The sequence below is a fragment of the Nycticebus coucang genome, chromosome 2, assembly GCF_027406575.1.
Source record: "Nycticebus coucang isolate mNycCou1 chromosome 2, mNycCou1.pri, whole genome shotgun sequence".
Taxonomy (NCBI): Eukaryota; Metazoa; Chordata; class Mammalia; order Primates; family Lorisidae; genus Nycticebus; species Nycticebus coucang.
In genome coordinates, this window is record NC_069781.1 from 95,080,019 (window position 1) to 95,107,000 (window position 26,982).

Genomic DNA, 26,982 nt, shown 5'->3' on the forward strand with positions numbered 1-26,982 from the left:
AAAAAGCAAGTGACTTCATTAAAAAGTGGGCAAAAGACATGAATAGTAGTTTTTCAGAAGAAGATAGACAAATAGCCAACAAATATATGAAAAAATGTTCAATATTACTAATCATCATGGAAATGCAAATTAAAACCACAATGACTTATCACCTTACTCTTGTTAGAATGGCTTTTATTAAAAAGTACAAAAACAATAGATGCTAGAGTATATGCAGAGAGGCAGAAATGCTTACAAACTGTCAGGGGGACTGCGAATTAGCACAACCCCTATGGAAAACAGTTCTCAAAGAACTAAATGTAGACCTACCATTCAATCTAGCAATCTCACAATTGGGTATCTACCCAAAGGAAAAGATATAATTTTATCAAAAAGACACCTGCACTTCAGTATTTATTGTGGCATAATTTGTGATTGCAAAGATCTGGAATCAAACCCATCAATTCAAGAAAGAATTATTAAAATGTGGTATATTCATACTACGGAGTACTACTCAGCCTTAAAAAGGATGAACTAATGCCTTTTGCAGGAATTTGGAAGAAATTGGAGACTATTATCCTAAGTGAAGTATCTGAAGAGTGAAATAACAAACACCATACATACTTTCTAACAAGTTTGAACTAATGGGCACACATATGAACAGAGAGTAGTAATAGTCATGGGAAATCAAGCAGAGGGTAAGGAGAGGGAGGAAGGTCAAAAATCTACCTGATGGGTACAATAAACACTATCAGGTGATGGGTACACACAAAAAGACCTGATTTTAGTATTACAAAAGCACTCCATGTAACAAAAACATTTGTACCCCCTTAATGTTTAAAAAAAAAAAAACCACAGCTACTAAAACAGAAAGCATTTGTCTATATACCACCTAAACATTTTTGTATCACTTCATTAGTAAACCTACCATAGTTGAGAAACACAGGCCTAAAGAAAAATCATAGGAATGAGACAGAATAAATGCAAAAGCTCTCAAACTCTATCACCAGCCTCTTATATCCTACCCTGTAGGCCCACTGAAATACATTTAATGGTCCAAAAGCACCAAGCTGTTTCCCACCTGTGTATCTTTATACATACTCTTTCTTCATTATCAGGGGACAAGTGTTCTTTTATCATTTATTTCTTTTAAAGAAAGAAAATTTGGAGTATCTATAATGTCAAACCAGTCCAATGAGAAAAGATAACCAACAAACATCAAGTCATAGAACAAGCACCACATACCCTGTCCAACATAGTGCTTACAGGATGAGAGGTGCACAACATCTCCCAAATAAATACATCTTTAAAAACACACTGTAATTGAAAATAAACTTAGGTGATTAGTTCACATTTTATATTGATATTGCATATTACCTTACTATTTTGCTAAATACAAAGCAAGACATGGCATGTATAATATGCCATTATTTGTGTAAACACACACACACACAATGATTACCTAAAAAATGGAGAGCGAATGAAAATGTTTTTCACGATATGCCAGTTTATAGCCCTTAAATTTTATACTATATGCAGGTATATAACTTTAAGAAAATGTTTCAAGCCAAATACAAAGTGATTCTTTTCTTAAAGAGATTACATAACCTGTAACTGCATTTTAGAGTGGCTAAAATGATAATACTACCCTGTATTTTGCAATCAAGCAAAGAAATTAAAGGCAAGTATGTCTAAAGAGAAAATCTGAGCCTATTGAGAAGGAAGCCAATAGTAAAAGATCTGAGCCTATTGAGAAAGAAGCTGACAGTAAAAGAACTAGCTTTCTAAAAAATGCAACCAGTTCTCTAGGTTCAGAAAAATCACAGTCACTTTATAGAAGTCGGTATCTTTGCCTTAATCAATGGGAAAATGGAAATCAGGATGTACTCAACTGAAGGAGGAATGCTTCCTCAAAGGAAAACCTGTATGCTAAAATGGGGGAGGAGATTAGGCAATCAGAGGAATACTCACCTACAACATCATTTAGCCTTTAGCTACACTACAAAAAGTACAGCATCTAGATCTCAAGAGGTAAGAGTGCATGCACAACTCTGTGGGTCAGAATTCACCTGCCTACTTTCATGATGCATTTAAGTGAGATTAGGCCAGGAGAGATATGTTAGTTTGCTCTGGACGGTTCCTATTTATACTTTTTGTCTTGCTGCAATTATTAACCACCCCTTATACTCTCAAATGTGCTCCAATGTGGGGAAGTAAATTATAAGGTGATGCTAGATCTTAGCAGACAAGAGAGCATCAGGAGGTATATGTTGCTGTTGATGAAAGCCTAAATTTAAAAAAAAAAAAAAAAAATGGGTTGGGAAAACCGGGGATGTTTATCCAAGAAAAAGCTAAAATTAGGTATGAGAGTTTTCTTTAAAACATTCTTTCTCCTCTCACTTAAGGAGAAAGAAAGACTGGGAAAGAATTGCTTTGTGCGATTCCAAGAGACAAACCAGCACAGTGGGTAGAGCTACATGGAGATCTTGTCTCTGTGTAGGAAAGACATTTCTGAGAGCTGGCTGGACTGGTTCAATCTTATTGGGGAAGAGCCAGATTGGAGAAAGTTCTGAGGGTTTGTACTAAGAGTGACAGTATGGAACAAAGTCATTCCCATCAGACCACATGTCTTGAAGAACAAACAGGGGCAGGTCACAACCAGAGTTAAGAAACAACAGTAGGAAGATAAGAGATGAATTTAAAAAGACGATTCATCATCTTCACCTTTTTCTCTAAGCCTGATAAAATCCAGAATTGATTTGGATTTGAAACAACCCTACAAATAAAAAAGGATGAAAAGAACAGATATTTCTATGTATTTATCCCCTCTCCCCTTGACTTAATCTTTCTGACCCTCACTTTCTTTTGCACTAATATCATTAGCTTACGAAACAAAGCTTATGATATTTCACATATTTTTATGAACACCTAGAATTCTTTTAAAGAGATAGTAGGGAGTAAATAACTAGATAGTAACATAATAGAAGTGTTTGTAAATATTTCCAAAATCGCTTTCTTACATATTTTGGTGAACAAAAATGAAAATTCTACAGTAATATCGAGCAAACTTCTCTCTATATATGTACTTGTCAACTTTGGGAAGCAGGAAAACACAGTTCCTTCTTTCCAGTATTCCCTGTTCAGATCACTCTCCAGGCAGTGTCCATTCTTATTCATGGCTATTTCATCCATTTCAGATGGAGGAAATCCTGGGTGTCTCAACAATGACCAACACATTCCCCTGGGCTGCCCTGTAACCATGCAATGGCTGGGAACATTTGGCCTCATCTGCAGAATGCAAGTACAGGAGTCTCGTAAACAGCACTGTGCCTGGATACCTGGATTACTCCTGCAACCGGTGATCTTGTCAAGTCGGGTCTCCTTTCAGGCGTAAGGATGAAGGCAAGAAGAAATAAGAAACAGCTCCCAAGCTTTCGCAAGTTGCTAAAAACTAGTAAAGTCAAGCTTGAAAACAAGCTAAAAAATAAACAATTTAAACAACAAAGCGCTCTCAAGAAGTACCGAAAAGAACAGAGGAAACTAAGGCAAGCTGTAAGAGATGCTGTGTCTAAGAAACCAATTCCATTGGAGGACCCAAAGGATAAACGTGGACCAGGTAAAAGGGTTGAGAGGGAAGAGGAGGAAGAAGAGGAAGCCCTTCCATTAGATATGATGGATGAAGATGACTTACAGTTAATGAAGGATTTAGGACAAAGAGCATCTTTTCTAACTAGAGATCTTTCTTCTAGTGAACCTGTTCATACCAGGAAACGAAAGCATGAGCGCGTTATAGATAAATATGAAAAAATACCAAGAACTCTACAGACCGAACCAGAGAAGGAACTGATTCATTTGCTTCCTATCAAAGATAAAAGTGGTATAATCCCACAGACCAGGGAGAAGCCAGTTATTGACAGTGACAAAGAAGAAGAGGATCAAGAAGAAGAGATGGTGCTTGAGGAAGAGATCATTGAGGATCCTATTCAAGAGCTGACCATAGAAGAACATTTGATTGAGAGAAAGAAGAAACTACAGGAGAAGAAACTGCATATTGCAGCCTTGGCATCTGCTGTATTATCAGATCCAGAAAGTAATATATCCGAAATGTGTTGTGAGGCAGTAAAGAAACTCTTCAAACAAGATAAATTAGGCCAAGCTTCTCTTGGTGTAATCAAAGTAATTTCTGGTTTTGTGAAGGGCAGAAATTATGACGTTAGGCCAGAGATGTTAAAAACATTTTTGTGCCTAAGAATCAAGGAAGTAGAAGTGAAAAAAGATACAGAAGACATTAATAAACCAAAAAAGTTTATGACTTTTAAGGAAAAGAGAAAGAATCTATCAAGAATGCAGAGAAAGTGGAAAAAAGCAGAAGAGAAACTAGAACGAGAGCTACGGGAGGCAGAAGCTTCAGAGAGTACTGAGAAAAAACTTAAATTGCACACGGAGACTCTGAATATTGTGTTTGTAACCTACTTCAGAATATTGAAGAAGGCCCAGAGGTCACCTCTCCTGCCAGCAGTTCTAGAAGGCCTTGCCAAGTTTGCTCACCTTATAAATGTGGAATTTTTTGATGATTTGTTAGTAGTTCTTCATACTCTCATTGAATCTGGAGACCTAAGCTATCAGGAAAGTCTTCACTGTGTCCAGACTGCTTTTCATATTCTTTCTGGACAAGGTGATGTTCTGAATATTGATCCAATGAAATTCTATACACATCTCTACAAAACACTCTTCAAGTTACATGCAGGTGCTACCAATGAAGGTGTTGAGATTGTACTCCAGTGCCTTGATGTCATGCTTACTAAGCGCAGAAAGCAAGTTTCTCAGCAGCGAGCCTTTGCCTTCATCAAGCGCCTTTGTACCTTAGCTCTTCATGTTCTTCCAAATTCAAGCATTGGCATTTTAGCAACTACCAGAATATTAATGCATACTTTCCCCAAAACAGATTTGTTGCTTGACAATGAATCTCAGGGAAGTGGAGTTTTCCTCCCTGAGCTGGATGAGCCCGAGTACTGTAATGCCCAGAACACTGCTCTGAGGGAATTGCATGCACTTCAGAGATATTATCATCCCATAGTGCAGAAATTTGCATCTCACCTGATTGCTGGAGCCCCTTCTGAAGGCTCTGAAGCCCTCAAACCAGAGTTGAGTCGAAGATCGGCTGTGGAACTGTTTGAGGCCTATAGCATGGCAGCAATGACGTTTAATCCTCCTGTTCAGTCTTCAGCCTCCAAAATTAAGGGTAAAAATTTACAAGGGGATTCCTTTTTGAATGAAGATTTAAATCAGTTGGTCAAAAGACATTGCAATGAAGTCGTTACTCAGTTGCCTTTGGATTTCACCAAATGTTTGGAAACATCACTGCAATTGTAGAAGAATGAAGAGTCAGTGGACTTCCTTGTGTATATGTGTGTGTGCAGATCCACAAAAAAAATAATAAGCTATTAACTTAGGACCTTTTCTTTTTATACAAAGAAAACTTCCTAAGAATGATTAGGAAGGGGAGGAAGAATTACCTTTTGTATAGTAGTTCTGCCCCCGTTCTAAAAATGTTATTTCATTAAGGAGATTGAAAGCTGTTCCCCCACCCCAATAGTTGGAAATTTCTATTATTAACATGTTGCCTTTTTAAAACTTCATGTACCCATAGTAAGTTATAGTTAAAAAAAATCTTTGGACTGGATCTTACTGAAATCCAGTTGATGTATTAATTTTAGAACATAGAGCACAGAAAAATCAAGACCATGAGAATACTTGTTACCATTTAATATTCTTTATAACTACTCTTTAAAACTGAATAAATATTATTTTTATTACAACAGTAAAAAAAAAAAAAAAAAAAAAACAGCACTGTGCCTGATGTCCCAAACACTGCTGCATTGTGTCTCAGGCACAAGCATTTGCTGCTTCCAGCCATTCTTTCTTGTTAATCCAGGAAGTTAATTATTAGCTCAAATTTCACCTTGAGAATGTCATTGAAACAAGAATCTTTGATAAGTAGCAGGTGAAATTCAGACCAATCCACTGAACATTAACACCACCTCAAACATGTTTTAATGATGTCCATAAACCTCCTTTTGACTGGCTCACCAAAACTGGTAGTTTTCCGCAAACACACCATCACTGTCATTCAACAACCAAAAATTATTCTATAGATCAAAGGGAACCTGTGATTCAATTGAAAAAATATAATTTGTGCATAATTGCATTCAAACATCTTTAATAAAGCTATTTAATTCAAAATCAATTACCGAATGAAGAATTATGTCATCAGAATTAGTGTAAACACTTAAACTTTGTATCTTCATTTTAATTAATCAATTATATTATTGTTAGGAGAGTGATCACACAGACTAGTAGAAAAGAATATAAAAATTTAGGGAAAAAATGAGTATTTATAAGTACATGGATGCTTTGCCATGTGAAGAAAAACAGATTCTCTAACTTACCAAAGGTCAGATAGAATAAATATTTAAATATAGAAAACAAAGTTATAAACATAGCAAAAGAAAATATAAACATTTCAACAACTTCAAATATATAAAATATGGTTTGAAAAAAGAATATATAGATTCAGAAACCATAAAAAATTATTACATTAAAATTTGATATTAGTACATTAAAACAACACCAACAACACAACAGTAAAAGTAAAGGGCAAATGATAGACTGGGGGAACATTTGTAAAATACATAATAGGATGTTGATGTATTTTAACTTTGGCAACCAAGGCAATGTGTACCAATTACCTAGATTCTAAATGTTTATAAAGGGAGTTTCTGAAAACCAGTTGGGCAACTCTTAGTCATTCACCTCTATGGAGAGGATCAAAGGGTTGACGCTGAAGAGGCTAGAAGGCAGACTCTAGAGAATTTCTTTAGAAAGAGTTGCTGAACTACTGTGGGTAACAACCATTGGATCCCCTTCAAGCCTAGTGAGAGATAATTTGAGAAGATTCCTCATGGAGCTTGATGTGTGCTTACTAGAATGTGCAGGATGAGATAAGCTGGTATCTGACTTAGCCCTGAGTTGAAAAATTGTCCCAAATGAGGCGGTTTGGGGAGGGGCTCAAGCAAATGTGCAAGCAAAACGAGAACTATGTTTGGAAAATAACTCCTCCTTCCCAAAGAACAGGTCCAAGAACATGATCTGAAGAAGAGATACAGAGCTGGTGAAGGAATATCACCAATGGCCATTTTAAAAAGGATCAAGGAGATTGACTTTATATCCTGAAACGTTACTGTATTTTTTGATGACTTCTAGGAGTCTTGTGGTTGAGTCTTTGGGGTTCTCTAAGTATAGGATCATGTCGTCAGCAAAGAGGGAGAGTTTGACATCCTCTGCTCCCATTTGGATTCCCTTTATTTCCTTGTCTTGCCTAATTGTATTGGCTAGAACTTCCAGCAATGTGTTGAATAGTAAAGGTGACAGAAGACAACCTTGTCTCGTTCCAATTCTAAGAGGAAAAGCTTTCAGTTTAACTCCATTTAGTAAAATATTAGTTGTGGGTTTGTCATAGATAGCTTCAATCAGTTTTAGAAATGTGCCACCTATGCCTATACTCTTCAGTGTTCTAATTAGAAAAGGATGCTGGATTTTATCAAATGCTTTTTCTGCATCTATTAAGAGGATCATATGATCTTTATTTTTGCCTCTGTTTGGCGGATAATGTTTATGGACTTGTATATGTTAAACCAGCCTTGCATCCCTGTGATGAAACCTACTTGATCATGATGTATGACTTTTTTGATGATAAGCTGTAATCTATTGGCTAGGATTTTGTTGAGAATTTTTGCATCTATTCATGAGTGAGATTGGTCTGAAATTCTCCTTTCTGGTTGGGTCTTTTCCTGGTTTTGGTATCAGGGTGATGTTTGCTTCATAGAATGTGTTGGGGAAGATTCCTTCTTCCTCAATTTTTGGAATAATTTCTGCAGTACATGAATAAGCTCTTCCTTGAAGGTTTGATAGAATTCTGGTGTGAAGCCATCTGGACCAGGGCATTTTTTGGTTGGAAGCTTTTTTATTGTTTTTTTTTCATCTCAGTGCTGGAAATTGGTCTGTTCAGGAGCTCTAAAGTCAGTAGCCTTTGTATACGCCATTAACAGTAAAGATGAGAAGCTAATTAAGGACACAACTCCCTTCACCATAGTTTCAAAGAAAATGAAATACCTAGGAATATACTTAATGAAGGAGGTGAAGGTCCTCTATAAAGAAAATTATGAAATCCTCAGAAAGGAAATAGCAGAGGATTTTAACAAATGGAAGAACACACCATGCTTATGGATGGGAAGAATCAACATTGTTAAAATGTCTATACTTCCCAAAGCAATCTACCTATTCAATGCCATTCCTATCAAAATAACAACATCGTACTTTCAAGATTTGGAAAAAATGATTCTGCGTTTTGTATGGAACAAGAAAAAAACCCATATAACTAAGGCAGTTCTTAGTAATAAAAATAAAGCTAGGGGCATCAGCATACCAGATTTTAGTCTGTACTACAAAGCCATAGTGGTCAAGACAGCATGGTACTGGCACAAAAACAGAGACATAGACACTTGGAATCGAATAGAAAACCAGGAAATGAAACTAACATCTTACAACCACCTAATCTTCCATAAACCAAACAAGAACATACCTTGAGGGAAAGACTCCCTATTCAATAAATGGTGTTGGGAGAACTGGATGTCTACATGTAAAAGACTAAAACTGGACCCACACCTTTCTCCACTCACAAAAATTGATTCAAGATGGATAAAGGACTTAAATTTAAGGCATGAAACAATAAAAATCCTCAAAAAAAGCATAGGAATAACACTGGAAGATATTGGCCTGGGGAAAGACTTCATAAGAAGACTGCCATGGCAATTGCAACAACAACAAAAATAAACAAATTTGACTTCATTAAACTGAAAAGCTTCTGTACAGCCAAGGAGACAATAACCAAAGCAAAGAGACAACCTACACAATGGGAAAGGATATTTGCGTATTTTGAATCAGACAAAAGCTTGATAACTAGGATCTATAGAGAACTCAAATTAATCCACATGAAAAAAGCCAAAAATCCCATATATCAATGGGCAAGAGACATGAATAGAACCTTCTCTAAAGAAGACAGATGAATGGCTAACAAACATATGAAAAAGTGTTCATCATCCCTATCTATTAGAGAAATGCAAATCAAAACCACCCTGAGATACCATCTAGTAAGAATGGCCCACATCACAAAAATCTCAATACTGCAGATGCTGCCATGGATGTGGAAAAAAGGGAACACTTTTACACTGCTGGTGGGACTGAAAACTGGTACAACCTTTCTGGAAGGAATTATGGAGAAACCTCAAAGCACTCAAGCTAGACCTCCCATTTGATCCGGCAATCCCATTACTGGGCATCTACCCAGAAGGAAAAAAATCCTTTTATCATAAGGACACTTGTACTAGACTATTTATTGCAGCTCAATTTACAATCGCCAAAATGTGGAAACAGCCTAAATGCCCACCAACCCTGGAATGGATTAACAAGCTGTGGTATATGTATACCATGGAATACTATTCAGCTATTTTAAAAAACGGAGACTTTACATCCTTCGTATTAACCTGGATGGAAGTGGAAGACATTATTCTTAGTAAAGTATCCACAAGAATGGAGAAGCATGAATCCTATGTACTCAATTTTGATATGAGGACAATTAATGACAATTAAGGTTATGGGGAGGGGGAGGAAAAGCAAAGAGAGGGAAGAAGCGAGGGGGGCGGGGCCTTGGTTTGTGCCACACCTTCTGGGGGCAAGACATGATTGCAAGAGGGACTTTACCTAACAATTGCAATCAGTGTAACCTGGCTTATTGTACCTTCAATGAGTCTCCAACAATAAAAAAAAAAAGGATCAAGGAGGCAACATGAAGGCACCTACTTTGGGTAACTCAAAGCTAATCTCCCACTGAAGACAATTGAAAAAATCAGGTAAAATGTATTTTTTTAAGTCCATCTTAAAGGTGATAAAAAGCTAACTAAATAGTGAGACACTACCTACTTTTATACTGAAAAATCAGGAATCCAGTGTGGTGAATCTAGCATTTGAAGTCTCCTTTTTCCTAGGGCATGTGAAGGCATCCGAGAGACTCAGGGGTGATGTTTACAGACTCTTATGGATGAGGAAATCAAAAGACAGAATTCCAGCCCTGCAATGACAGAGGACCTAGGTAACCACTTGAACTCTAGGAGTCAGGGTGATTTGAAAGTAAACTAGTCGTCATAGGACATGGACTCCCTCAGGTGGTCAAGAAAATCTCAGGCACTAAAATTGAATAAAACTAAAACTTTGTTAGTTAGAAAATCACTGCTAGATGTATGGAAAACTATTTTACACCTGAAATTTTCCCACAAATAATTTTTCTATTTTTTTTTCCCTTTAGCTTGTAAATTAAAATACTCCCCAGGAGTGACAGGCATAATTTTAAGTCACATCCAGCAGAGTAACCAATGGTAAAATCATTAATCATGTTCAAAATAATAACTGATTGATATTTCCCAAAGGAGCTAATTTCAATCCTGATAGTTCTTAATTTTTTGAAAATATATTTGCTACCAGTTGCTAATCTGCAGCAGGTGTCATAATGAGAAGAGTCAAAATTAGATAAATGTGAAAAAGAATGACAAAGTGTCACACACCATTGAATTACACCAAGTCAAGAACTGGTGAGGAAAGCATTGCAAAAGAGACTACTATGTTACTTATATTCCTGCAATAAAACCAGCAATGCATCCATGTCAGGAGAGTTATCATCTCACTTCCACTTTCTTCCCCTCAAGAACAATCTGAATCTCTTTGGCATCCCACAAATAATTTTTCAAAAACAATGTTCCACACTCATAAGGGGATATGATAATAAGGACAAAACCCAGTACAAATCAGAGACAACAGAAAGACACCTAAATATGGTCACTACATACCAGAAAACAAAATTTAAGTTTTAAAGTCTTAGAATGTATCTGGAAACTTTAAAAAGTGGTATAGCAGATTTGATAAAGAAATAAACAGATATTCCAGAACTGGAAGATAAGAAGAAAAAAATTAAGAACTCACTAGATATAGTTGGTTTTAATATTCAAATGGGAGACAGGTTTAACATTCTAAAATTGATCGGTGTAATTCATCATATTAACAGAATACAGGAGAAAAGTGACATCATTTCACTAGATGTATAAAAAAAATTGAAAAAATACAATGTCAAGTAAAGACAAAATTCTCAGCAAACTAAGAACAAAAGAGGATTTACTTCCTCAACACAACAATTGCCATGTATAAAACACCTATAGCCAATATCATAGCAACAATTTCCTGCGATGGAAATCTAGCATAGTTGTGATGTTTCTAGCCATTGCATGAAGAGAACAAGAATTAAAGACAAAAATATCAGAAAGGAAGATGCAAAACTATCTTGATAGTCAGGTGATTTTATTTATATCCTCAGAAATCTAGAAAACAATTATTAATTATAAGTGAATTTAGCAAGGTAACAAGATAAAATTACAATTTGAAGAAAACAAATTGTATATTTTATGCTAATAGCAAACATTAGAAAAATAAAATTTTAAAAATTCTATTTATGATAGCATGAAACATAAAATAATTAGGAATATATTTAACAAAAGATGTATAAACCTCTTTGATAAAAATGCATAAAAAGAGAAGAATAAAAAAATTTTTTGAGACAAGTGTCTCACTTTGTCACCCTCTGTAGAGTGCTGTGGTGTTACAGCTCACAGCAACCTCAAACTATTCGGCTTAAGAGATTCTCTTGCCTCAGCTTCCCAAGTAGCTGGGACTATAGGTGCCTGCCACAACACCTGGCTATTTTTAGAGACAAGGTCTGACTCTTGCTCTGGCTGGTCTCAAACCCGTGAGGTCAGGCAATCCACCCGTCTTGGCCCCCCAGAGTCAAGAATTACAGACATGAGCCACTGAGCCCAGCAGAAAAATTATTTTTTTAAGTGAAATAATAGAGAAAAGTTAATGGATTGGAATACTCAATACTGTGAAAGATAACAAATTTCCCTTACATGAATTTCTAGTTCAAAACTCTCTCAATCAAAACTCCAGGAGGCATTTTATAGATATTTGCAAGCTATCATAAAATTTAAATATAAATGCAAACAAACTAAAATTTAGTCAAAACAATTTTGAAAAAGAAGAATAAATTTAGGAAGGTCATACTGTCTGATTTCAAGACCTATAGTACTAGCTTAATCAATCTCTATGTTTAGTGTAAAGGTAAACCTATAGATCAATGGAACAGAATAGAGAATACATAAATAGACCTATAATTATATGGTCAATTTGCAATAAATATATTGAAGTTTTTGGTAAGGAAAAGATAGTCTTTTTAACAAATGATGCTGGAAGAATTGGATATCTCTATGGGAAAAAACTAAATTTTACCACTACCTCATATCATTCAGAAATTAACTCAAAATGAATAAACTACCTAAATGTAAAAGCTAAAACTATAAAAATACCATAGGAAAACAGGAGAAAATTTTGTGGCCTAGTAGTAGATAATAATTTCTTAAATGGAATATAAAAAGCACATACTATTGAAGGAAAAAATTTATAAAATTGACTTTATAACAAGAAACAAATCTGCTGTTTGAATGATACTATTAAGAAAATGAAAAGACAAGCCACACACTGGGAGAAAAACATTGCATTACATATAACTAATAAGGATCTGAATCCAGAACTCTTATAACTTAGTATGGAAACTACTCCAAAAAAAAGGAAAAAGAAAAAGGCAAGCTATATGAGCAAAAGAGATGTACACATGGCAAATTAACATGTAAAAAACTGCTTAATATCATTATTCATTACAAAAATGCAAATTAAGCACACAAGATATCACTACACATACATCAGAATAACCAAAAATAAAAAGTCTGAAGATACCAAGTGTTGATAAGAATGTAAATTATATACACTAATAGTGGGAATATAAAATTGCACAACTCTTTTGAACTACTTGACAGGGTGTTTTCTTAATGTTAACATTTTTACATGTAGCATATGACCCATTCTTCACTAGGCATATACCCAAGAGAAATAAAAACATATGTCCATAAAATAATGTTTGAGTTGAATGACAATGTCAACACAAGCTACTAAAATCTCTGGGATACAGTAAAAGCAGTGCTATGATGGAAATTCATAGGCCTAAATGCCTACATCAAAAAGACTACACATTAATTCATTCATGGGTCGATGGGCACTTGGGCTTCTTCCATGACTTGGCAATTATGAATTGAGCTGCAATGAATAATCTGGTGCAAATATCTTGGTTGCAAAGACCATGGAATACTATGCAGCCCTTAAAAAGATGGATTCTTTATCTCTTTTATATTTACTTGGACAGAGCTGGAAAATATTCTTCTTAGTAAAGTATCTCAAGAATGGAAGAAAAAGTATCCAATGCACTCAATACTTTTATGAAACCAAATTATAATTACTCACATTTTCTAATGAAAGATAGATCACAACTATAGCCTAGGATGAAGGAGAGAAGTAGAGGGCGGTGGGAGGGAGAAGGTTTGATACTCCTAGGGTAAATGGTGGGATCACACCTATGGAGCATATTATAAGGGTACAAGTCAAATTTACCAAGTATAGAACATAAATGTCTTAACACAATAATTAAGTAAATGAGGTGAAAGCTATATTAATTAGTTTGAGGTAACCATTCCAAATTGTATTAAAAAAACACATTGTACCCCACAAAAGCATAAATGTATACATGATCTATATCTATATGACTTACTAAAAGAGGGGAAAAAAGACTACAAATTAACAACTTAATGTTACTCCTCGGGGACTGAAAAAACAAGAACAAACTAAACCCAAAGCTAGCAGAAGACAGGAAATATCAAATATCAGAGCAGAACTAAATGAAATTGAAACTAAAAAAGCAATAAAAAGGATCAATTAAACAAAAAATTTGTTCTTTGAAAAAACAAAATCAAAAGGCCACTAGCTAAATTAACCAAGAAAAGAAGGTAAGAGATTCACATAAGCTTAATCAGAAATGAAAAAGCAGGCATTGCAACTGATACCACAGAAATGCCCAGTACAAAAGATCCTCCAAGACCACTATAGACACCTCTATAAACACAAACTAGAAGATCTAGAGGAAATGGATGCATTTTTGGAAATAACCTCCTAAGCTTGAATCAGGAAGAAATCAAAATCCTGAGCAGGCCCAATAAGGAGCAGCAAGATTGAAACAGTAATAAAAAAGTCTTTAAAAAAAAGAAAAAAGCCCAGGGCCAAACAGATTCACAGTCAAATTCTACTAAACGTACAAAGAAGAACTGGTACCTACCCTACTAAAACTATTCCATAACATTGAGAAGTAAGAAAGCCTCCTTAACTCATTCTCTGAAGTCAGTATCACACACGAAAAGGACACAACAAAAAAACTAGATACTAATATACCTCATGAATATAGATGCAAAAATCCTCAATAAAATATTGACAAACTGAATCTAACAGTACAGGGGAAAAAAAAAAAAGAAAAGAAAACAAGACCTCACCGCAATCAAGTGGGTTTCATCCCAGAGATACAAGGACAGTTCAACAAATGCAAATCAATAAATGTGATTCACCAGATAAACAGAATTAAAAACAAAAACCATAAGATTATCTCAATAGATGCAGAAAAAGCATTTGATAAAATCTAGCACTGCTTCATGATAAAATCCCTCAACAAACAGGCATAGAAGGAACATATGTTAAAATAAGAAGGAACATATGTTAAAATAATAAGTGCCACATATGGCACATCACCAGCCAACATCATACTGAATGGGGTAGAGTTGAAAACATTCCCACTAATAAGTGGGACAAGAAAAAGATGACCACGTTCACCACTTCTATTCAACACAGTACTGGAAGTCCTAGCCAAAGCAATCAGGTAAGAGAAAGAAAGAAAGGCTATCCAAATTGGAAAAGAGGAAGTCAAACTATCCCTGTTTGCTGATGATGTGATCTTGTATCTGGAAAACCCTAAAGACACCACCAAAAGACCCCTAGACTTGATAAATAAATTAGCAAAGTCTCAGACTACAAAATCAATGTACACAAATCAGTAGCATTTCTATAGACTAATAAAAGTCAAGCTGAGAATCAAATCGAGGACTTCATACCACTTAACAATAGCTATAAGAAAAATAAAATACCTAGGAACATATTTAACCAAGGACATGTAAGATCCCTCCAAGTAGAAATACAAACATTGATGAAAGAAATTATAGATGATACAAATAGAAAAGCATTCCATGCTCATGGATTAGAAGAACGATTATTGTTAAAATGACTATACTGTTCAAAGCAATTTACAGATTCAATATAATTCCTATCAAAATGCCAATGTTATTTTTCGCAGAATTAGAAAGAAAACCCTAAAATTCATGTGGAACCAAAACAGAGCATGAATAGTTAAAGTAATCCCAAGCAAAAGAACAAATCTGGAGGCATTACATTACCCAACTTCAAATTATACTGTAAGACAATAGTAACCAAAACAGCATGGAACTGGTATAAAAGTTGACACACAGACCAATAGAACACAATAAAGAACCCAGAAATGAAGCCAAATATCTACAACTAACTCATCTTTGACAAAGCAAAGAAAAGAATACACTGGTGAAAGGATTCCCTACTCAAAAAAATGATGCTGGTAAAATTGGATAACCTCATGCAAAAGAATGAAACTGGATTCATTTCCTAGAAGAAAACCTAGGAAAACTATCCTTGACATTGGCTGAGGTAAAGAATTTATGAGTAAGACCTGCACAGGAAAAGATCTAATCAACAGAATAAAATAGACAACCCATGGAATGGGAGCTATGCCCACTTTTGCAAGCTATACAAGTTTGCAAGCTATACACCTGAGTAAGGTCTAATATCCAGAATCCATAAGGAACTCAAACAAATCAGTAAGGAAAAAAACCCAAATAACCTCACTAAAATGTGGGTAGGACATGAACAGACATTTTTAAAAGAGAAACAAATGGCCAACAAACATGAAAAAGTATTCACCATCACTAATCATTAAGGAAATGCAAACTGAAACTACATCTTATGTCTTTCAAAATGGTCATTATTAAAAAGTCAAAAAACAATAGATGGCACAGATGCAGTACAAAGATAATCTTTATACACTGTTGGTGGGAATGTAAACTAATACAACCTCTATGGAAAACAATATGAAGATTTCTGAAAGACCTAAAAGAAATCCCACTTTTGGGGATCGACCCAAAGAAAAGACATCATTTTATTTAAAAAAGAAAAACCTGTATGTTTATTGCAGTACAATTCTCAATTGCAAAGATGCAGAACCATATTAAGTGCCCACCAACCAATAACTAGGTAAGATGAGATGCTGTATCTATAACTGTATCTACATCTACATATGGATATATACAATACATAATAGAATACTACTTAGCCATCAAGAAGGTCTTTTGCAGCAACTTTGATAGAACTCGAGGCCATTATACTATTCAGCCATTTTAAAAAAACAGAGACTGGGCGGCGCCTGTGGCTCAAGGAGTAGGGCGCCGGTCCCATATGCCGGAGGTGGCGGGTTCAAACCCAGCCCCGGCCAAAAAAAAAAAAAACAGAGACTTCACATCTTTTATATTAAACCTGGATAGAATAGAACATTCTCTTTAGTAGAGTATCACAAGAATGGAAAAGCAAGTATCCAGTGTATTCAATACTAATATGAAGCCAGGAGATGAACTGATACACACCCATACAAGAGGAAAACGTCAATTTAATTCAAGTTGGTGGGGGTGGGGGAGGGGGAAGGAGGGAGGAGAATCAGTGTGCTCTCACCTAATGGGCACAATGTAGGGTACACGGCACACCTTCTGGGTGAAGGGCTCAACTACAATAGGGACTTTACCTGACAAACACAAACATTATAATGTAACATTTGTACCCTCATTCATCTGAAATTAAAAAAAAAAATTATAGTCCACTATTTTATGTGAAATAACCAGAAAAAATAAAACCAAATATCATGTGTTCTCAAAAGTGGAAGCTAAGCAATGGCTATGCATGGTCATATGTCAGTGACTTAATGGACACTGGAGGCTGAGAACAAGGACGGTAGAGGAGGGCTACAGAATTAAAAAAAAAAGTACTTATTGGATACAATGTGTGCTATTCAGGTAGTGGGAATATTAAAAGTTCTCCAACATGCAGTTCAGCAGTGTAACAAAAAGTAAAAAAAAAACAACATTTGTAGTCCCAAATCTATTTAAGTTTTAAAAAGTAAAAATTTTTAAAAGATACCAAGATGCAAACTAAAGAAAACATTTATCCACACAAAAAAATCTGTACACAAATATTCACTGTAGCATTATTTGCACAAGCCAACACTGAAAACTCAAAATATGTGTCAACATGTGAACAAGTATGTGGTGCATCCATACTGTGGAATACTACTTAGCAATGAAAAGTAATGAACTGCTAACACATGCAACAAAAAGGGTGAATCGCAAAATCATCACACCAAGAGAAGGAAGACAGACACTAAAGAGTACATACTGTGTGATTCCATTTATAGATAGATAATTAATTCATAGTAACAAAAAGTTGCTTGAGACCAGGAGTGGAAGGCAGAATAGATTACACAAGGAAATTTTGGACAGTAGTAGAAATATTCTAAATCTTAATTGTGATGGTGGTTTCATGAATGTCCTGTCAAAACTCATTGAATTGTATCCTTTAAGTGGGTGTATGTCTATTTTGTGAATCATACTTCAACAAAATTTAAAGAGAAAAAAATAATAAAAGGAACATGAATTAAATCTCAGAGACAAACATGTATATATACACAAATTTGTGTTTTTGCAGAAAACAACATTCTCACTCTATGGTAAATGGTCAAACAGTTATAATTTCATTGGAGAACAAGCAATATATTGCAAATCTTTGAACACTTAGTATTTCTAGATAAGAGCTCCTTGTTATTTTTTCAATTTTCCTATCAGAACTTAAAAAAAAAGAATTAGAGCAGCGGGGAAAATGAATTAGCAGTGGGAAATTAGACATGGATTAAACAAAGCGTTAGGAGATTTTAGGTAGGAAAGTAGTATACTTTAAATGAACATAGTTTTCAGAAAAATTAAATTAATTGGCAGGGTTTTTCTTCCTACTGTCAGATAGCTTGACTTCTATTAAATCATCATTATTATCCAATTTGTTACAGTACTCCAAAGCATTCATTATCTATGTTTGAATTATAATCATTTAAAAAAGTGGTCAGGTCAATTGTACTACTAATAAAATCAGTGAAATGTTAAACTTATGGAGAAAACATTCTCATTTTATTTTTAAAGCAAACTGCTGAGGAAATTAAAACTGTTCATCTTATAAGAACTATAAAAATATTAACTCTTAAAATGGGCTGTAGGTAATTAGGGAGCAGGGAGCAGTTCCTCTGGGAGGGCTTCACTGGCCATTTGCCAAAAATTAGCTCTCCTCATAAAGCAGCATGTATCGGAATCACCTGCAGGCTTTGTGAAAACTCAAATCACCACGCTCCAAGCCCAGAGTTTCCCATTCAGGACCGCAGTGGAGAGGATTGCACTGCGATCAGGCTGGGACTGCTGGTCTTAAAGCACACTTTGGGGTTGTCACAGAGGACAGGCAGGGAAACTAGAACTGAGGGAGAATGAGTAAAACTTAGACACAAGTAAACGACAGAAGGAAGGATGATATCCTTGTCAATGCAAGTGATTAGCTAACCCACTAAGGCAGGGCTTGGAGAGATAGCAGGGAACATTTTCATTAAGTGGTTGTAGCATTTCAGTTGCCACTTATGAGACTGGTAAAGATGGGAAAGTGTAGATTAGGTGAGGAAGATGTGAAGACAAAGGAATGGCCTTGAGAATGGCCATGTTGTTAGGGAATGATGAAGGCTTTGACAAAATGGAAAGCAGGGTGGGAAACGATACCACAGCATAGTGTCAGTTTGTGGGAATGCCACTTCCTTGGCACCCTGCTCTTAGAGTTAGAAGTTCTGTCTTCTGTAGGATGCAGCCCTCCGTGGTTTTATGTGGGCATTTTCCCTGCTGCCAGACCTTTCTGCAAACTGGTAGAACATTTCCCACCATTCTTTATTCTACCATTCAAATTCACCTTCACATCAAAGACCAGTTCAAGCTCTATCTTGCCCTATGTTTCTTCCTAAAGATCTAAACTCACCTTGAACTGTCCTACCCCTGATCTATGCTTTGCTAGACACTGTCCTTTTCTCTGAGTTTTAAGCAGTTCTCCTCACTGCAACCAATCAAAAAATCCCCTCAAGACACGACTAATCACCCCACATTGCCTAATTTGGTGCTAGCTGCATGAAAAGAAAAAAATAAAACTCACTGCTTAGGTTACTGATACAATAATAATAAACAGTTGTTGCTGTTGTTGTTTTATTTATGACAGTGGTACACAGTGTAGTTCCTGGACTTGCAGCATCAGCATCTCCTGGGGATGTGTCAGGAAGATGCAGATTTATGCCCTACCCCAGACCCGGGGAATCCCACACTGGGAGGCAGGGCCAGCAATCTGTGTTTTAAAACAAGCTTCCCAGGTGACTCTGCCACATGCTCAAGTTTAGCCACCACTACTTTCTATAAAAGTGTGAATCCCGAAACAAGTTCAGGCAGCTTGGAAGATTCTATATATAGTACAGTGATAATTTTTGTCATTATTTTTAATTTTAAAAATAATTTAAATATGAACAAAAAATGATTTGAAGAGAAAGCAAGGACAGGAAAACTTAGAGCCCATGCTGTCTTTGGTCAATAAAAGAAATATCTTCCATGGGTGCACGAAGAAATAAAACAGGAAATCATTAACTTCCTTGAGCATAACAACAACGAAGACACAAGCTAGCAAAACCTGTGGGATACTACAAAAGCAGTTTTGAGAGGAAAATTTATCGCTTTAGATGCCTACATTCGAAAAACATAAAGAGTGCGCATCAACAAACTCACAAGCCATCTTACGGACTTGGAAAAAGAAGAACAATCTAAGCCTAATGTCCAAAATCAAATCAGAGATCAATAAAATTGAAAACAAAAGAATCATTCAGAAAATTAATGAAACAAGGAGTTGGTTTTTTGAAAAAATAAATAAAATAGAGAAATCATTGGCCAGACTAACGAGAAATAGAAAAGTAAAATCTCTAGTAACCTCAATCAGAAATGATAAAGAGAAATAACAACTGATCCCACAGAGATACAAGAGATCATCTCTGAATACTACCAGAAACTCTATGCCCAGAAATTTGACAATGTGAAGGAAATGGATCAATATTTGGAATCACACCCTCTCCCTAGACTCAGCCAGGAAGAAATAGAGCTCCTGAACAGACCAATTTCAAGCACTGAGATTAAAGAAACAATAAAAAAGCTTCCAACCAAAAAATGCCCTGGTCCAGATGGCTTCACACCAGAATTCTATCAAACCTTCAGGAAGAGCTTATTCCTGTACTGCAGAAATTATTCCAAAAAATTGAGGAAGAAGGAATCTTCCCCAACACATTCTATGAAGCAAACATCAACCTGATATCAAAACCAGGAAAAGACCAAAACAAAAAGGAGAATTTCAGACCAATCTCACTCATGAATATAGATGCAAAAATTCTCAACAAAATCCTAGCCAATAGATTACAGCTTATCATCAAAAAAGTCATTCATCATGATCAAGTAGGCTTCATCCCAGGGATGCAAGGCTGGTTTAACATACGCAAGTCCATAAACATTATCCACCATATTAACAGAGGCAAAAATAAAGATCACATGATCCTCTCAATAGATGCAGAAAAAGCATTTGATAAAATCCAGCATCCTTTTCTAATTAGAACACTGAAGAGTATAGGCATAGGTGGCACATTTCTAAAACTGATTGAAGCTATCTATGACAAACCCACAGCCAATATTTTACTGAATGGAGTAAAACTCAAAGCTTTTCCTCTTAGAACTGGAACCAGACAAGGTTCTCCTATGTCACCTTTACTATTCAACATAGTGCTGGAAGTTCTAGCCAATACAATTAGGCAAGACAAGGAAATAAAGGGAATCCAAATGGGAGCAGAGGAGGTCAAACTCTCCCTCTTTGCTGACGACATGATCTTATACTTAGAGAACCCCAAAGACTCAACCACAAGACTCCTAGAAGTCATCAAAAAATACAGTAATGTTTCAGGATATAAAATCAATGTCCACAAGTCAGTAGCGTTTGTATACGCCAATAATAGTGAAGATGAGAAGCCAATTAAGGACACAACTCCCTTCACCATAGTTTTAAAGAAAATGAAATACCTAGGAATATACCTAATGAAGGAGGGGAAGGACCTCTATAAAGAAAATTATGAAATCCTCAGAAAGGAAATAGCAGAGGATATTAACAAATGGAAGAACACACCATGCTCATGGATGGGAAGAATCAACATTGTTAAAATGTCTATACTTCCCAAAGCAATCTACCTATTCAATGCCTTCCTATCAAAATACCAACATCGTACTTTCAAGATTTGGAAAAAATGATTCTGCGTTTTGTATGGAACCAGAAAAAAACCCATATAGCTAAGGCCGTTCTTAGTAATAAAAATAAAGCTAGGGGCATCAGCATACCAGATTAGTCTGTACTACAAAGCCACAGTGGTCAAGACAGCATGGTACTGGCACAAAAATAGACATAGACACTTGGAATCGAATAGAAAACCAGAAAATGAAACTAACATCTTACAACCACCTAATCTTCCATAAACGAAACAAGAACATACCTTGGGGGAAAGACTCCCTATTCAATAAATGGTGTTGGGAGAACTGGATATCCACATGTAAAAGACTGAAACTGGACCCACACCTTTCTCCACTCACAAAAATTGATTCAAGATGGATAAAGGACTTAAATTTAAGGCATGAAACAATAAAAATCCTCAAAGAAAGTATAGGAAAAACACTGGAAGATATTGGCCTGGGGAAAGACTTCATGAAGAAGACTGCCATGGCAATTGCAACAACAACAAAAATAAAGAAATGGGACTTCATTAACCTGAAAAGCTTCTGTACAGCCAAGGAGACAACCAAAGCAAAGAGACAACCTACACAATGGGAAAGGATATTTGCATATTTTGAATCAGGCAAAAGCTTGATAACTAGGATCTATAGAGAACTCTAATTTATCCACATGAAAAAAGGCCATAATCCCATATATCAATGGGCAAGAGACATGAATAGAACCTTCTCTAAAGATGACAGATGAATGGCTAACAAACATATGAAAAAATGTTCATCATCCCTATATATTAGAGAAATGCAAATCAAAACCACCCTGAGATACCATCTAATCCCAGTGAGAATGGCCCACATCACAAAATCTCAAAACTGCAGATGCTGGCGGGGATGTGGAGAGAAGGGAACACTTTGACACTGCTGGTGGGACTGCAAACTAGTACAACCTTTCTGGAAGGAAGTATGGAGAAACCTCAAAGCACTCAAGCTAGACCTCCCATTTGGTCCTGCAATCCCATTACTGGGCATCTACCCAGAAGGAAAAAAATCCTTTTATCATAAGGACACTTGTACTAGACTGTTTATTGCAGCTCAATTTACAATCGCCAAAATGTGGAAACAGCCTAAATGCCCACCAACCCAGGAATGGATTAACAAGCTGTGGTACATGTATACCATTGAATACTATTCAGCCATTAAAAAAAATGGAGACTTTACATCCTTCGTATTAACCTGGATGGAAATGGAAGACATTATTCTTAGTAAAGCATCACAAGAATGGAGAAGCATGAATCCTATGTACTCAATTTTGATATGAGGACAATTTATGACAATTAAGGTCATGGGGGGGAAGGAAAAGCAGAGAGAGGGAAGGAGGGAGAGGGGTGGGGCCTTGGTGTGTGCCACACCTTCCAGGAGCAAGACATGATTGCAAGAGGGACTTGACCTAACAAATGCAATCACTGTAACCTGGCTTATTGTACCCTCAATGAATTACCAACAATAAAAAAAAAAAGGAGAAAAAAAAAATGTTCCAAATCCTCCACATCCTTCATATTGGTTAGAGGTAAGCCATCAATGTGGCTTTCCACAAAAGCACAGTCAATTATACAATTCAGTTCCTCAAGGTGAAAGAAAAGAGTCACTTCCAAGTACAACTATTTTTGGTAGTGAGACCTCTCTGCAGGTCCTCAGAGGGAGATGGCTACACAATACGGAGTCTGATGTTCTCAACAACAAAACACACGAGTCCTTCCAAAACGAGTCTCCCCAGACTGTGTTTCAGTACGTGCCTACCATTGCCAAAGTCCACATAAAATTCCCCAGCATGCTGAGGCCAACTGGCTTCCCGTTTTTATAGGGACAAAGAGAGGGAAAGAAAAATAGTAATTGTAGTCAGTTGAGAACGGAAGTGTCTGTGGAGTGATTAGCAGGGTATGGTTGGAAACTGCTGTATCTGCTGCTTCTTTTTTTCTCAGTGGCAGGCTATCTTAGTAGATGTCTTCCAGGTTTATCATTGGAGATACATCCTTGTCAGTGATTTTACCCTGGAAATATGGTCTTGGGGAAAAAAGTGAGGTCTTAAGCTCACACCCCCATCCCACTCAGGAATCACATGAGTTCTCTTGCTCATATGATTGATTTTAGTTGTTACTGAGAGGCTGTGGGTTAGTTAATGTTGTTGTTGTTGTTGTTGTTATTTCACTAACAAGGCCATACTTTCAGTGAGAATAATAAACTTTGTTTTACTGAGCCTCTCCTCTCACTCTATCTCCACTTGTGGTCACACCTGACAGACCCATAACATTAAAAAATACAAAAAATAGGGTTGACACAAATGGTAGCTGCCCAGTTGTTTTTCCCTAATTCTCCTTGTTTCTGGAAATATGACATGATGATTAGAGCTCATCATGAACTAACCTTGACAGTAGGAGTCATGATCTAAAGATGGCAGAATAAAAACAGAGAAGCTCCTTAATGACATCACTAGGCAGTAAAATTCATCCTGAGCAACCTACCTCTGAATTTCACATCATGTGAGAGAAAAATACAATTCTCTGTATGCACAGATTAAGTGACAGTTACTTCAGCTTATCTATAACCAGTAGCCAAATGTGATCTCTAACGGGTACAATAGCTCCCTGCTTTCCTCATGCTACTCAACCTCGGCAGAATGCCCTTCCTCCCTCTAGCTTCCATCCCTCCACTTTTCAAAACTCTCATTTTCAAAATACTCATTCTTCAAAACTTGGCACAAACATCACCTCTTCCTGCATTGTTTCTTCCTTCCCTGACTACTCAATACTTAGCTTTTCACCTGTGTAACAGCTGTATTGCAGCATAACAAGAGGCTTTACTCTCTAAGATCCATGAGACTGTAAGCACATCTTTAACCTCTCCAAGACTGATTTCCATCACACGCAAGATGGGGATGAAGAGAGTCCTGATTCTTATCGTTACCAGATGAAACAAATGAAATAAAGTATATGAAACAGTACACTATCTGGCATATAGTAAATATTCAATAAATAATTCTAATTGTAATTATTATTGTTGTTGTCATTATATTTGTGCCTCAGTTGGCTATACAATCTGTCTGACTTTTTTTTTTTTTTTTTGTAGAGACAGAGTCTCACTGTACCACCCTCGGGTAGAGTGCCGTGGCATCACACGGCTCACAGCAACCTCTAACTCTCGGGCTTATGCGATTCTCTTGCCTCAGCCTCCCCAGCAGCTGGGACTACAGGCGCCCGCCACAACGCTCGGCTATTTTTTTGTTGCAGTTTGGCCGGGGCTGGGTTTGAACCAGCCACCCTCGGCATATGGGGCCGGCGCCCTACTCACTGAGCCACAGGCGCCGCATAAAAGTACTTTGAGGATGGGGCCAATGACTCACTCTCCTTGTCATCCCCACAGCCCCTAAAGTATAGGTTAAATATTAAATGGATATGTGAACACATAAACAGCAGTACTGTACTAACCAGCACGGTAATGGCAGGAAAGAGTAATGCACTTGCCCAAAGGCTTCATTTAGACCGGTGGTCCCCAACCTTTTTGGTACCAGGAACTGGTTTTACAGTAGACAATTTTTCCATGGACCAGAGGTGGTGGTGGTGGTGGTGGTATTAGATTCTCATAAGAAGCTTGCAACCTAGCTCCCTTGTGTGTACAGCTTCAAGTAGGATCCGTGTTGCTATGAGAATCGGATGCCACTGCTGTTGTGACAGGAAATGGAACTCAGGTGGTGCAGTGAGCGATGGGGAGTGGCTGCAAATACGGAGAAAGCTTTGCTCACTTGCCCACCACTCACCTGCTGTGTGGCACGGTTCCTAACAGGCAATTAGACTACAAGCTTGACAATGTCACATGAACATTTTCTCAATTATATTCCATTCATTTCAAACATGATTTTGTCTGTTGACAGAGGCTTTTGTCACTTGCAAGTTGGTGGAAGTGGTGGCAACCCGAGCAAGCTGCTTGTGTGACAGAAGGGAAGATATACAGATCATATTTCATCAGGCAGTAGTGGCCACTGTGAGAAGTCAGCGCCTTTTTTGTGCTTCCAGAATGGAACAGAGACGATGTGCAATAAAAGGCTCCCTCAGCAAGGAAAGGTCACAGAGGTCCCCAGAGTAAGACACACAGAATGCACTTCGTACACAGCACATGCCACACAGAGACCAGGGAACTCTCAGTTTTCCCTTCACCAACCTCAGCACAGCTCATCTACAACAGAGTCCAAAATGTTGGAAACCAAAATGAAAAACAGCAACAGAGAAACTCAACTGAAGATTTTGAACCCCCAGGGGTTCACTACTGTGTGTATCTCATTGCTATTAGTCAACCGCAGCTCAAGGTCTTCTACTTCAGTCTCTGGTGTGGTACTTTCCACACACATTACTAGCTGCTGGCAGGTAGGTGCACGGACCACAGTTCTGTCCTCCCCTGTTTGGCTGCTTCCCACAGCCACAGCCCGTCCACATCAGGCGAGGCAGCTGCTGGTGCTGGACAGGACCCTTGAACTGGTCAGAGTATCTTTGTCCCCAGCCTTCTTGACAAATTGGGTTACCTCCATTTTCTTGACAAATTGGGTTACCGCTGAGGTTGGGGTAGAATCTATTTTCCAGGTCAGACATTTATCAGGAAGTTTCTCATACTTCCTCATTTTCCCCTTATAACATCACATAGAACTGGGTCTCCACCAGGAACATCTGGCCCTAAACCACATATTCTCTGAAAGATTATTATCCCAGTGTGAGGACTTTCCGGCTTTCAGAGAATGAACACATTTCCTGTCCTATGTGTCTTATTCTTGCTCGCTCTATTATCTTATATGCTGCATAAATAAGGCAAACATTATACACTCATGTTCTTCTGCAATTCTGGAATAAATCCAATCTGGGATCCTGAATGTTAATGTAGCAAAAGTGTAATTAAGTCTTTTCTAGAGCCTTTCCCTGTGTGTCTCATTCAAATAAACATCAATTAAACCATCAGAAATAATTTAAGAAGTAATTAAAATATTTATTGGAGAGTTTCTAAAAATATCAAAGGAGATTTAATTCCAACAAATTGTCTTAACACATTAGCTGCCACACTGGAAAATCTTTTTTTTTCCTTGGGGCCATGGTGTTTTTTTACAAGTGCAGGGTTTTGCCCGGGGGCACCCATCACATAACATGTGTGCTATAGCTTGGCAGCATGGGTAGCCTGCACATCATGAGGCTCTCAAGAGAAAGAGACATGTGAGTTTTCTAGGCTTCATGAGGCCCTGGGCTCAAAACTAGCATATGGTAAATATAACTCACATAGCAGTTAATGTGTTAAACTCCTGCTCCCCTGTATCTCTCTTTCAAACTTCTTCAAACCTTGGAGCAGCCCCTGGGGCTATGCTGGTTGCTTTCTCTAACTGTCC

General features: G+C 36.9%; 1 protein-coding gene across 1 annotated transcript; it reads left to right on the forward strand.

Moving 5' to 3' along the window:
* The first annotated feature begins 3,314 nt into the window (after window positions 1-3,314).
* LOC128597733 (nucleolar complex protein 3 homolog) lies at window positions 3,315-5,352 on the forward strand. The gene has a single exon (XM_053608323.1). The coding sequence runs from the start codon at window positions 3,376-3,378 to the stop codon at window positions 5,350-5,352; it is 1,977 nt and encodes a 658-aa protein (XP_053464298.1). The 5' UTR covers window positions 3,315-3,375.
* The last annotated feature ends 21,630 nt before the right edge of the window (window positions 5,353-26,982 follow it).